This window comes from Staurois parvus, unplaced genomic scaffold, assembly GCF_062004578.1.
Source record: "Staurois parvus isolate SC_StPar_1 unplaced genomic scaffold, SC_StPar_1.0 ptg000549l, whole genome shotgun sequence".
NCBI classification, from domain to species: Eukaryota; Metazoa; Chordata; class Amphibia; order Anura; family Ranidae; genus Staurois; species Staurois parvus.
The window spans coordinates 327,697-341,216 of record NW_028318345.1 but is presented as its reverse complement, the minus strand read 5'-3'; the positions used below and the strand labels follow the sequence as shown (position 1 = coordinate 341,216).

Genomic DNA, 13,520 nt, shown 5'->3' with positions numbered 1-13,520 from the left:
ACTGCAGGAGAGACATGGCGGGAGCACAGGACAAGGTAAGAGAAGAACAGATCCGGAGAGCAGCACCGCATGGTAAGCCCGAGTGTAGCTCGGGGTTAACGCTTGTGGTACTGAAACTTTATCCTGAGCTACACTCAGGAATACCGCCAGGGAGGCTACGCATCAAACTGTTTTAGATGTTGTCCCTTCTAATAGCAATTCTTCTACTCTAAGGCCAATTTTTTCAAGTAGCAGCATAGGGCTGCCCATTTAAGTTCTATGTTTGACAAAAGCACCGAAAGAAGCTCCCACAACTTTTTGAGCAGTGAGCTTCTTGAATTGCACGCATTATTCACTTCTTGCATGTTTCCTAGTCATGTTTGGGATTCCATTAACAATTTATGGCACCACAAGCACGAAGTGCACTTTTTCCTGCATTCCGGGAACGCGCACAGAAACACGAATCTTTACAAAGCAGTGATTGTGATTCCCACCAAAATTTCACTGGCGACAAACCATTCACTGTCAGTTAATGCACACGCACCTGGAAGAACCATCTGTAGTAAAGGTTTGGTCAATGGCAGATTCACTGCTTTATACCTATACCTCTCAATGTGAATGCCATGAACTATAACATGTACAGTTCTGATTGCACATGCATATATAATGCATATTATAAATGGTAGCTTGTAGCTATCATAAAGAGAACAATTTATAGAACAAAATCATCTACAAAGTTAAATCTAGACCCTCTTATGAAATGTAATTTATAATTATTATATAGAACAGCAAGCACAGCAATGAGTCATTTGTCAGACAAGAAATGTATTTTACTTCAGCAAGGACATTGCAGCCTTCTGTACAAAAACCAGGCTGTTGTAAATAAACATCACATGGGGGCTGGTAAAAGATGGATGCTCTGCCTGTCAACAAAGCCCAGACTGACTGATAGGTTGTTATCTTCACAGTGTACACAGCTGGCTATGAGATCACCACTAGGACACATCCACGCGACAGTTGCTATGTCTGTGCCAAAGGCATTTTACCAAACAATTGAAAGTATTTTTATTGGAGACAATAAAACTTGGCACGCATGTTGCTGGGCTCACAGACCTAATGAGTCGCAATTTATTCTTTGCATATTCTTTACTCCAATCACTGCAAAATGACTCCTAATCATGAAAACAATTTCATTCCATTGACCTTTGATGCAGTTTTTGTCTATTGTATTAACCACACACAGCAAAGGTTGAGTCGTTGTTGGATGAGCTTCCTGGTTCCTCTTGAGTTCAAGATCCTCGAAACCACATGAAGAATGCACTCTAAAGAGAGGAGCCACAAATTTTTCAGCAAATCCATGGCTGTCAATGTGACCACAGGAACACTGTCAGCAAAATACAATCAAGTTTTAAATAAGATGTCACGTCATCACAGCTTTGGTGCCTATTTACAACTTTTGAAATTGCCGTATGCCAAAAAAAAAGCAGTAGGTTAGTAGGCATTTCATACATATATTCAGAAGAGAATGGCAGAATTTCAGGTGTGTGACGGGTCCCGTTGTCAGAACACAATGGCCCAGTGAGGGAGAAGAAGGGGTTTTCCTCAATCCACCTTGTTTGTGTGGATGGAGGAATCTGTTTTTTTTCTCATAAACTACACATCTATGGCCAGCTTCATGTTATGGATTGTATTATTAAGGGAGATGTGCAGTGAGACAGTCATGCCATAGTGCAGGGGTCTCCAAACTTTTCAGTATGAAGGCCACATGAATGAATGAGCAGAGGGTTGGTTGTCTCCCGTACTATGGCGTCTGAACTTGGGAGTGGCCAGTCTGCAATATGTCCAGGGGAAGGTAAACCTTAAAGTGGTTATAAAGGAAATTTTCTTACCTTAATGCATACCCTGCATAAAGGTAAAAGAATGTTCCCATAGCTCTTCTTCCCCACCCTTAAACATTTAACTGACACCTTTCTCGAACCAGTGCTGCCCCACCGGCAGCCCCACTTTCCTCCCTTTCTGGATTCACAGGCTTCACTGAGAGCAGTGGAGTCATTGGCTCCTGCTGCTGTCAGTTAAGTCCTGTAAGGAGGGACCCGTGGCCGAGCCACGCTGTGTGTATCTAAGGATGCACACAGCCTGCCTCTGGAGTACGCCTGCACGAATGCCCCCTTAGCACAGGGTTTGTTATGGAGGCACTCTGAGAAAAGGAGGAGCGGAGAGTGCTGGCAGGGGACCCCAGAAGAGGAGGTAAAGGACCACTCTGTGGAATACCACTGCACAGAGCAGGTAAGTATAAACCTCTTTTTTATTTTAGTTAAAAAAGTTACTTTTATATAATCTTTACGTAGGGTCATATCTAAGATGAGATGTGTCTAGAGTTGACTTCTGGAGATTTAGGATCCATACAAATCTCTGAAGGGGCTGCAAAATCTGTTCGATGTTAGCTGACACCAATTGAGTCAACTGTTATCTCACATGAAGGTCATCCAGATATCCCACTATGAGGATGCCCAGAAAGTGAAGCAGAGCAAGAACAGGGGCTAGCACCTTTTTTAAAGATTAGAGGTGTGGTGGACAGGCCAAAGGAAAAAGCAACAAATTAGTAATGTTGCATGTCCACAGAAAAACACAGGTAGCATTGATGCTCTGGGAAGAAGGAGACATGCAAGTAGATTTCCTTGATGTCCACACAGGCCAGAAGGTCTCCCAAGTAAAGGGGAGCATTGATCCATCTAATGGAGTCTATGTAAAAATTTTGTACCCAGATAAAGTTGTTAAAAACCTTAAGATCCAGTATAGAGTGGATGCCCCCTTTTGCTTTAGTGGCGGTAAATAATGCAAAGAAAAACCTTGAAACCTCTCCTTTTTTTCGACAATGGCTATAACACTTTGAGAGATGAGCTGTGCCAGAGCAGTGTGAAGGTACGCCAGTCTTTGTGGGGATGTTAGCAGGCTTGACAATATGAAGAGGGGTGGAGGGTGAGACCAAAATACCAGTTTGTAGCCTCTGGTTATAACTGTCTGGTTCTGAAGGTCTGAAATGTTGTTGTAGTGGGCGCATGCTCCTATTGCAAGAAGGAGTTGCCTGCAGATTTAGAGGACTTGGGTTTTTAGGACTTTTCATAGCCTCCCAGATGCAGATTTTCTCCACAGTGACCTCCATGATAAAAATTGCACAGGGATTCACCAAACAGGGGGTTACCATGTAAAAGGCATATGCAAGAGTTCTTTCTTGCAATGAAGCTCCACAGACCAACATTTGAGCCAAATGGTTCTTCAGAATGCACTGAAAGGTGTCCCAATCTGGCTATTTGGTGAATAATATCCACTAACCTATGAACACATTACAGCAGGCATATCCAGGAACCAAAGAGCTAAGGTCTGGCAGGAAGACATGGTTGCAACAGCAAGCTGCAGGGCAAGGCATGTAAGTGAGCACAAGGATTTGGAAGGGTGAACATTTTAACAGGATGGAACTTTTCAGAGAACCCAGGCTGGTGACCCAGAGCTGGTGCAGAAGTAGCTGCGGATAGAGCATAACCAGAGAAGGACTCTGGAGGAGAGGGTATATGAGCCCTCTTGTAGCTCCTGTGTTCTGAGACAACCAACAAGGCTAACATTTTTTCCGATAGTGCAGAAAATGCCTCTCATGTTAAGAAGGAGGGGGCCAAAGAGATCTTTGAGGGAGGCAGCGAATTAGGCAGGAGACAGTGGTCTGGGCTTTCAGTGTCAGGGCCGATTGGAAGCTCACTGCAAACCCCCTTCCCTTTTAATCATGGGAGCTGTCAGCTGATAGTAATCTAGAAAGGTCCACAGGTCTGCTCCTCTTGGGCATACAGTCTGCCACAGTAGGTCTACTTGTGAGGGATTCCCACAAGGGGAACTCACGAGACACTGCCAGAGCAGGAGTGGTTGTTGTTGTCTGTGGCTAGTCACCTAATGCAGTAAGGAGCCTGATCACATGCCAGGGGGTTAGGGTGCTGGACTAGCTGAGCAGATGGTGGGACCTTGTGAGCCGGTCCACATGCGTCGTCAAACATGCACAGTACAGATAGGCAGAAGGAGGCTGTACATACTCACTAGAGGTACACAAGTAGTGAACCCATCCAATGGCACCAAATTAAATAGATAAGCACTGTGGCACCTTCTCCAACCGCCAGACTATGGTCAGACCTCCGAAAATTAACCCATTAAGGGACCCAGACCAGCACACTAAAGATTTTTTTTTGGACAAGGTTCTTCTAGATGGTGCACTATGGCCCTAATCCTGTAAAGCACTTTGTGACTAACTCAGCACATTATACCAAAGGTGCCTAACACAGAGTCCAGTGCTTAGAGGACACATTATAGGCCAGTTTCTTCTTTCACAGCAGGGTCTGGGTACACCCTCCAAGGATAAAATGAGATTTGCTTCTCTCAGAGGAGAGAAAACATCTATTCTTCTAGGAAAAACAGAGGCATGCTAGGAGTGAGAGAGGTTATGCTGGGCTGTGCATACTCATTTTTCAGCGTCCAGTCTCTTAAATGCAGCAGTATAAGTCTGTCTACCTAAATACTTCCTCTGTCCCATAATGTATGATTAAAGCAGAACTATACTGCATCTGAGCACCACAAAAAAAAAAACAATATTCATTTTCAACATTCAAAGCAAACTCACCATCCATCCACGGGGTTGATTTATTTAAACTGGAGACTGCAAAATCTGGTGCTGTTGTGCATGGTAGCCATACAGCTTCTAAATTCAGCTTGTTCAGTTAAACGTTGACAAAAAAAACCTGGAAGCTGATTGGTTTCTATGCAGAGCTGCACCAGATTCTGAACTCGACCCCCAAGTCTCTATGCTTTATTTTGCTGAGAAAACACCCTCTAGCATTTCTTCCCATAACCATCTTGGGTACAGGCAAATGATTCACGTAGCATTCACTTCTTGGAATCTATCCGCCCACTAGCTCAGGCATACATGCAGGAGGGTGTTATTAGCTGAGAAAACTCCTCCTCCCCTCCTGAAGACTCCTGGGATGTATGACTTACAGTCACTGGCCACTTATTAGGTACACCTTTATAGTGCCAAGAAAATATCCCCCACACCATTACCACCAGCCTGAACCGTTGATACAAGGCAGGATGGATTCATGCTTTCATGTTGTTTATGCCAAATTCTGACCCTACCATCTACCATCCGTCACAGCAACCATTCTGCCCATTCTCCACTGACATCAAGGCATTTTCGTCCACACAACTGCCACTGCTCACTGGATATTTTATCTTTTTCAGACCATTCCCTGTAAACATTAGAGATGGTTGTGCGTAAATATCACAGTACATCAGCAGTTTTTAAAATACTCAGACCAGCCCGTCTGGCACCTACAGCCATGCCACTTTCAAAGTCACTTAAATCCCCTTTCTTCCCCATTCCGATGCTCGGTTTGAAATTCAGCAAGTCATCTTCACATCTACATGCCTAAATTCACTGAATTGCTGTCATGTGATTACATGAATAGCAATTTGTGTTACTAAGCAATTGAACAGGTGTACCTACTATTAAGTGGTCGGTAATTGTGCCTGGGCCTATTTGCCTAGGCCTGCTGAAAATCAGTAAGTAATAGAAGAAATGTAAAAAAGATTTAAAACAAGTAAATATGATATCATGTTCTATCTATTTACCAATGCTAGCAGCAAAATGATTAATAAGTCAACGTTGATTGAGAGAGCAAAGAAATGTATTTTTTACTTTCTAACTCATCCACTGCAATCTCATCAACACACACTGGAGAAATAATGTGAGGTTGCACAGCACAATTGTCCGTCAAACAGATGCAATCTTACCCCAAAAGCACTGTAAGCCACCTGCTAGATTTGTCTGCAACATCTTTTAATAAAGCCCTATTTCAGTCCATGTCCTTCCCTTTCTGAATAACCCTCACATTTTTATAAGCATATTATACATATCTTCTCATATGAGTCTCAGGCCTTTCCTCTTTTACTCTAGTAGTGGTGGACTTCACTGCTTGACAGGGCAATGCTCATGTTATGACATAAGTGTGCTGTACTGCCCAGGAGTAGTAGTAGGCCAAAACTCAAAGAAAGTGACTTGGATGTTGCTGCGAGTCATTTAACTTTGGAGAGAGCTGGCATTGGTTTGGAGAGTGATAGATCTGCATACGACTGTACCAGAGAGTGCTTTATTCATTTTCACACAAGCTAGGCCAATGAATTTTTAATATTTTGTCAAAGGTGGTGTTGGATGTTAAACTAAGATAAAAGTAAATTAAGCAGTCATTGTGACTTTAGCACAGTTGCACTGTTTCAGCATTATCAATTCATAGTATAACAACGCGAATTTGCGGTTCAGTATTTGCGGCCTCAGTCATTCGCGGGTTTTTCCCGCTTACCATGTGGTAGTTATCGTGAGTGTTTTTCTGAGTGAAAACAAGAGACCACAGATTGCCACCCAAATGGTCTGCACCTTCTAAGGCTTCTGCCAATGAACCTAGGCGCCAGAAGATGTTTAAAACACTTCAGGAGAAGGCCGAACTACTGGATTTGCTTCATGAACAAAAAAGTTATGCCGCAATAGCGTGCCATTATGGCATCAACGAAAGCACCATACGCTACATAAAGAAAAACGCGGCAGCGAACAGGAGCACTGTAGCAGTATGTTTCTGTGATAGTGACAAAAAGGTAACAACTGTAAGAAATAAGAAAATTGTCAGGATGGAATCTGTCTTGGTATTGTGGATATGTGGATCCCTGACTGCAGGAAGAAAAACATCCCTTTGGATGGTAACATCATCCACGAGAAAGGAGGAAAATGTACCAGTGGTTCTCTACAGGAGACAATGCAAAAGAACCGCAAACCAGGGCCATCAACAGCACCAGAAGATTTTCAAGCCAGTAAGGGATGGTTTGATCGTATTCAGAGACGATTCAATATTAAAAGTATTTCTCTACATGGTGAAGCAGCATCTGCCAACAAAGAGGATGCGCAGAAGTACCCCAAGGCCTTCAGGCACATCATAGAGGAGAAGGGATACAAGCCTGAACAACTTTTCAACATGGATGAGACTGGCTTGTTCTGGAAGAAGATGTCGTCCAGAACTCACATAATGCAGGACGAAGATAAAGCTGCACGGTTTAAGTCACAAAAGGACAGAGTGACGTTCATTATGTGTGGCAATGCTGCTGGTTACATGATGAAACCAGGCCTCATCTACAAGTCAGCAAACCCTAGTGCCCTCAAAAACAAAAATAAAAACCTGCTGCCTGTCTACTGGATGCACAACCCTAACGCCTGGATTACCAAACTCCTAGCTTCAAACTGGTTTCACCAGTGCTTCATCCCTCAAGCCAAGGAATACCTCCATGACTTAGGCATAGACTTCAAAGTGTTATTCATTATGGATAATGCTGGTGGCCACCATTTGGATCTGTATTACGAGGGAGTCCAGATTGAATACCTCCATTCCAACACCACCTCCCTCATCTAACCTATGGACCAAGGCGTGATCCGTGCCTTTAAGGCTTTTTATACCCACAATTCTCTCCAACACCTTGCGGATGAAATGGGCACGGATGAGAACTTTACATTAAAGGGCTACTGGTGTAACTTTACTATTGCAACATGCCTTTCAGTCATCCAAACTGCTCTTAAGTAGATGAAAAAGGAAACCCTCAAAGCATGCTGGAAGACGCTGTGGCCTGAGGGCTTCTCACCTGAATAAATTCAGCACGAAGCTGCTGACAAGGCTGTGAGACTGGCAAAGATACTTGGTTGTGAAGGTTTTGAAGACATCACTCAAGATGAGGTCAACAACAACCTCAGCAATGCCCACTCTGAACCCCTGACAGATGAGGATTTGTTGGAGTTAACTAAGTCTGCTAGTGAAGAGGAGAGGGAAGCGACAGATCTAGAGCAAGACGAGGAGGAGCAGGGCCTAACATTGGAACGTCTTTCCTAGATAATGAAAACAGCGGAGTTGCAAGGGATGATTGAAGCATGGGATCCCTATATGGTTTGGGCTCTCAAATGGCATTGATGCTGCCATTCAGACATATAAAACCGTCCTCACCACCATGAAGAAACAACAACAGCAACTTCCCATTACAATGTTCCTCAAACCTATCAAGAAAAGTCAGCCCGAAACCCAACCAGAAGAAGACCTGGGAGAATATACAACTCCTCCTGAAGCACCTTAACCTCCCTGGCGGTATGATTATTTCACATTTTTGGTGCTGAAAGCAATACCATTATTTTGCATGTAAATTTGGCGTTTTATATTGTAGGCCTGTAATTCTTAGGAATAACTCACTGAAATCTGTCCGAACAAGAGTCTAGTAAACATCCCGGGTAGAATAAAACTTGAAACACGAAATCATAAATTATAATTTAATAAATAATTATACAAAATAATATTATAATAATAATATAATATGAAATTTGAAATATAGCTCCAAGTTCGCACATCGCTGAGCAAAGTCGCTAAATCGTTTTCAATGTCTGATGATGAATTTCCCTACGAATCATCACTCAATTCTGCAAGTAGTTCTAATTTACTATCGCTGTTCTCTAGCTGGTCTAAAACCGCTTTTGACCTAAAGGGACGCTTTTTGGACGCCATGGACATTTCTCAGTTTCCAGGTAGAAAGAACAGTAAAAATGCAGGCAGGGCACAGGACAAAGCAGTAGGGACAAAATGTATGTGAAATGATTTGGTACAGTAATGTTTTACTATGTGATTTTAGTGATTTTTGTGAATGTCATTCTTTGTTATTTTCAAATTTGCCGGAAATGGTATCCCCTGACAAATTTGCTTACATTATCTGTGCTCTTGCAACTCATGGCTCATCTGCAGCTAGCCTTAGATTAGCTGTTTCAGAAACTTAGAGGAGCAGTGACATCACTCCCTCGATCAAGTGGCAGTACTTGGCTGTAAGGCCTGGGCACCGCAACCAGGAGACAAGGTCATATGCTCTTCCATACCCAGACGTCCTATAGCTGTGGAGGAGTGAGGGGCTTCAAGGAAGGTAAAGTAAATAAAAGGGGGTTAGGGGATAGCCTTTCCAAGCACAAATACACTTTCATGGGCAATGTGATAGTATCTCTTTAACATCCTGAACAAGAAGTGGGGAGAAACATATTAAGTATAAGTAGCACACACCGCAGAAGTCACGTGATCATGGTACATGTGCACCCCCCCCCCCCAGGCCTGTCCACATTTTCTTTAATGCTTATTCCCTTCCCCTAGGAGTAAACTGCACATGCAAACCATGTCCTGGAATAAAGTGCACGCTCCCTGGTATATCATGCAATGTTACATGACCACCACTATCCTCAGTGCAAAAACAACAAGGCACATGTACGCATCAGAGGCTTAACTGTGCCCACAAGGACACTGAGGACCGCACGTGTGTGTGGCTCAACGTTGACCCTGCAAAGCTGCAGAGTGACCCCCAAAACAAAACTGGAGCAGAGGGAAAATTCCAAGGCAGAATGCAAATCAATGACAGCCTGCAAAAAGAAAGCACAGGGCAAACATGGTAAGCCCTGAATTATGTTGCTATATATTGCATTTCACCATGAGGGTTTTATAATATTTTAAGGACCTACAAAAAAATAAACATTTGTCTCTTCCCTTTCTTTTACATTTCACCTGTCACAAAGATAAGGGAGATATTGCTGTTCGTTCACCAAACCAAATATTTTTAAGCACTTATACTGTATATTATAATGATTTGTTGTAGTTCTTACTAAGGAACTAGAAGCTGTCATAAATTTATGAATTTCTAAAAAAGTGTTGTAAATTGTCTCCTCAAAACACTGTTGGACTGTAGTGTGATAAACTACAGAAAACAGCCATAAACAAACAAAGGAAGCCAGAACTTTACTCACACGACAGTCTCTCTGTAGTGTTTTCATCAATGCACTGTAAGTCTCAGGATCAAAATATATTCCTTCAGGCATATCTTGCATAAAATCCAGGTCTTTGTATGTGGGGGAAGATTTCTCCCGTTCTTTCCGAGATGCTCTTCGCTTATATGTTGAACCCTTGAGGTCATATTTATAATGCATTTTCATGGACCGTGGCAGTACATTGTTCATTACAACAAGTCGAATATTTATGCCTCCAGACTGAAGACAATATAGTCCATAAAATTTGGGCAGCAAGGTCCGGGGGTTTTGATTCAAGTTCTAAATTCAAATGCACACACACACACACAAAACAAAAATAAAAATCAGAGAGACAGAAACCTACAAACACTTAAAGTATTTATCAGTTCATTGAAAATAATAGTAAGAGAAGTGCCGGAGAGAAGGTCCAAAGATGGAGCTGGTACACTAAACTAAATATTGGTAAAATCCATTTCAATTTATGTGCAGCAATATACATAGACTCAATGGGGGAGATTAACTAAAGCTGATGCACACAGAATCTGATGCAGTTCTGCATAGTAACCAATCAGCTTCCAGGTTTTATTGTCAAAACTCAATTGAACAAGCTGAAGTTAGAAGCTGATTACTGGTTACTATACACTACTGCACCAGATTCTGAGTGTATCAGTTTTAAGGCTGAATGTATTTTTATTAACATTTTCATCAAAACAACAGGTACTACATCACAGGGAGACGTATAGAAACAAGTAAGGAAATATTTATTGTCAAAAGTCGCCAAATACATCCTGAGAGGTAGAAATGTATGAGAGCCCCCATGGTCCTCCATATGGGGGTACACAATAACAAAAAATTAATATATGACATATGGGGGGCTTTTACAAGGAACCCAATAATTGGGTACATCCTAAGGATATTAAGAAGAAACAGAGAAAAGGAAAAGAGGGGAGGAAAAGGGGGAGGGGAAGAGGGAATGGAGTTGGATACATCAAATGTTGTATGAATACAAGAGTATGGTAAATAGGCCTCACATTGGAGAGTCGAGACAAAACATTAAATGCAAAACGAAACTGAGAAAGAGGTGTGATGACCTGTCCACTATGGCAGAGGGATTTTTTTTTCAATTTCTATTTATTGATTTCACATAGAAAAAAACATGTACAAAAACAACTGACCTCACAAAAATTGCCACAAATTGCTCTGACAACAGCCTAACTTCCCCCACCCCCATACCAGGCAACTCATCTTAAAAGGACAACATGATACTGACAGGCTCAATGGGGTGTAAGAGCATGGACATGACATAATATTCCTCCCCCCAAAAAAAATGAACGGCAGAGGGATTTGGCTGGAAACTGACATTCCAGTATGTGTATTGTCACCCTAGAGATTAGGTAGTGGGCAGGGATTCCAGTACATCCGAGATGGAGTAATGCATCCAAACGTACCATAAGGTTTTACATTTATCCCAATTGTCATTCTCTTGCATCTGCATCTCCTCCATCAACATACTGTCCTTCACAATGTCCACCCACTGGGTCAGGGGGTGAATGGTAGTGGACTTCCAGAATCTAGATATGAGCTGCCTTGCAGCTGAGAGAAAAAATCATAATAGACAAGCCTTCTGCGATCTGATAGACCCCAGTAAGATAGACAATAAGAGTGATTTTAGGTGAGGGGGTGAGAGACTCATTGTAGATCTCATTATATATCTGAAAAATTTTACTCCAAAAAGAATAAATCAAACCACATTCCCACCATATGTACAAATACATCCTCCTGCTCCTGTTACAATGCCAACACCAGGCTGGGGGCGCAAGGAAAATACGGTGTAAAGAGACAGGTTCCCTATACCACATGGAGATTAATTTACACATTTTGTCCTGGACAAAGCAGGACATGGAGGTCTTATGAGTAAAGGTAAGGGCTGTTTGCCATTCCTCAGGAGAGATCTCTTGTCCAAGGTCCCTAGACCATACTTTGGTGAAGGCAGGCAAAGTCCCTTGAGAATGAAGTAAAAGAGCTTTATACACAGGGGAGAGAGTGTGGCAGGAACACCTCTAAAAAGGAGACATAGTTTCTCAAATTCAGTGGTGGGTCTATGTACTTGGCTGGAAGAGTGTAAAGATAAACAGAAAGCTGACTGAGTGCATTTGTTTTAGTAAATCTTCCCCATTGCAAGCCAGTCATATGATATTGATTCTAGCACAATTGTAACATCTATCCAAGTATGGATCAAAACAGATGTCCTCCAAGAATTGTTATAACCATGATACAGTGGCTTGGCAAATTTCACCTTTTAATAATGTTCAGTTGAACAGTAGACACCTATGTCTGATTTTCTAAGGCAATGATCCTTTCTTAGATAAGACATATTGACATGCATGTATCCCATGCTGCATTTTGGAACACTGGCTCACGACTCATAGCCGATTCTGCCACTAGTGACTAATTATCAATGCCAGGATTGCTAAAAGGTTGCCTGTCTGTTCTTAGGGAATCACTTCTTCTGATGCCACACTCAGCAAGATGGCCCAAAAGCTGTTGAATCTCAAGGGCTAGTGATGGGATGGGAGGGACATATCACTGCTTCAGCTGCAAAGGAAGCAATTCCTTAGGGACAAAACAGGCAGTCTATTAGCAATCCTGCCGCTGGCGATTTTTACAAATTGTCACTGCCAGGATCGCTAGTGGCAGAGTTGTTTACGTGTCATCAGCCTAAACAGAACTTAAGAAGCCACTAGAAAGTACCAGGAAGCATATATATACAGAGTAAGCAACAAACAAAAGGTACATGATAAACCTATCTTTTTACTCCATTGTTTTTTTTAAATATTTTCTCAAAAAATTCTGAGGCATACTTGTTCAATACAATATTCATGAATTAACTCACCATGTAATAGCCAGGAAGCAATTTCTGAAGGAACTCTGCTTCCTTGTGCTGTACAGTTTTGATAATAAATTCATCGTCACTGGTTACATAAAAGATGGAGCCACTTGCACCTGGGTTGGACAGCTCAATCAAAGGCTGACTGCACAGTGAATACTAAAAAACAATAAAAAAAGACATTCATATTTGAGTTAGCTTGATCACCGCTGTAATGAAATCCTAAGAGCAAGAAGAGACAAGTGATCAGGAGATTTGACTACAAAATGATTAAGAAACATTCATGATTGCAGCATTTGGGTGTGAAGATATCCCTTGTGCTACCCTTATCTTGGGGAAATTAAGATATTTTATCTTGTCCATGTGTTTTCTATAACATTTACACGTTGCCTTTAATTTTATAAAAAACATCACAAATGTGACAACTGGTTTCTAACTGGCTGCCGCTGGCAACAAATACAACTTTAATGAATGCAGAGCATAAGCATGCAATGCAGACTACTATAGCTCAGACAGAAATCACACTGTTTCCTGTGGTTGAGAATCAAAAATGTGAATTAGCCCTGAGTCTATCTATGTGAACTATCAAGGTTAAAAGGTGCACATGTCCACAATTTCTGGAAATTAAATGCATAAACGTGTCAATTAACTCACAAGTGCTCTCATTTAGAATTTAATGAGAAAAAATTCTTATGGGTATTTGGGTCTAATTATATGTTTCCATGAAATAATTACTACAATCACTGGTTACAAAAATATCAATTA

General features: G+C 41.8%; 1 protein-coding gene across 5 annotated transcripts in view; it reads right to left on the bottom strand.

The window, feature by feature from the left end:
- PIP5K1B (phosphatidylinositol-4-phosphate 5-kinase type 1 beta) overlaps nucleotides 1-13,520 on the bottom strand; it is a 207,046-nt gene that overhangs the window by 64,776 nt on the left and 128,750 nt on the right. For all 5 annotated transcript variants that reach the window (XM_089691041.1, XM_089691042.1, XM_089691043.1 and 2 more), the window contains 2 exons: nucleotides 12,762-12,914; nucleotides 9,869-10,168 (listed from right to left, as the gene is read on the bottom strand). In XM_089691041.1, coding sequence (XP_089547167.1) covers nucleotides 9,869-10,168; nucleotides 12,762-12,914 — 453 coding nt within the window. The remainder of the gene's footprint in view (nucleotides 1-9,868; nucleotides 10,169-12,761; nucleotides 12,915-13,520) is intronic.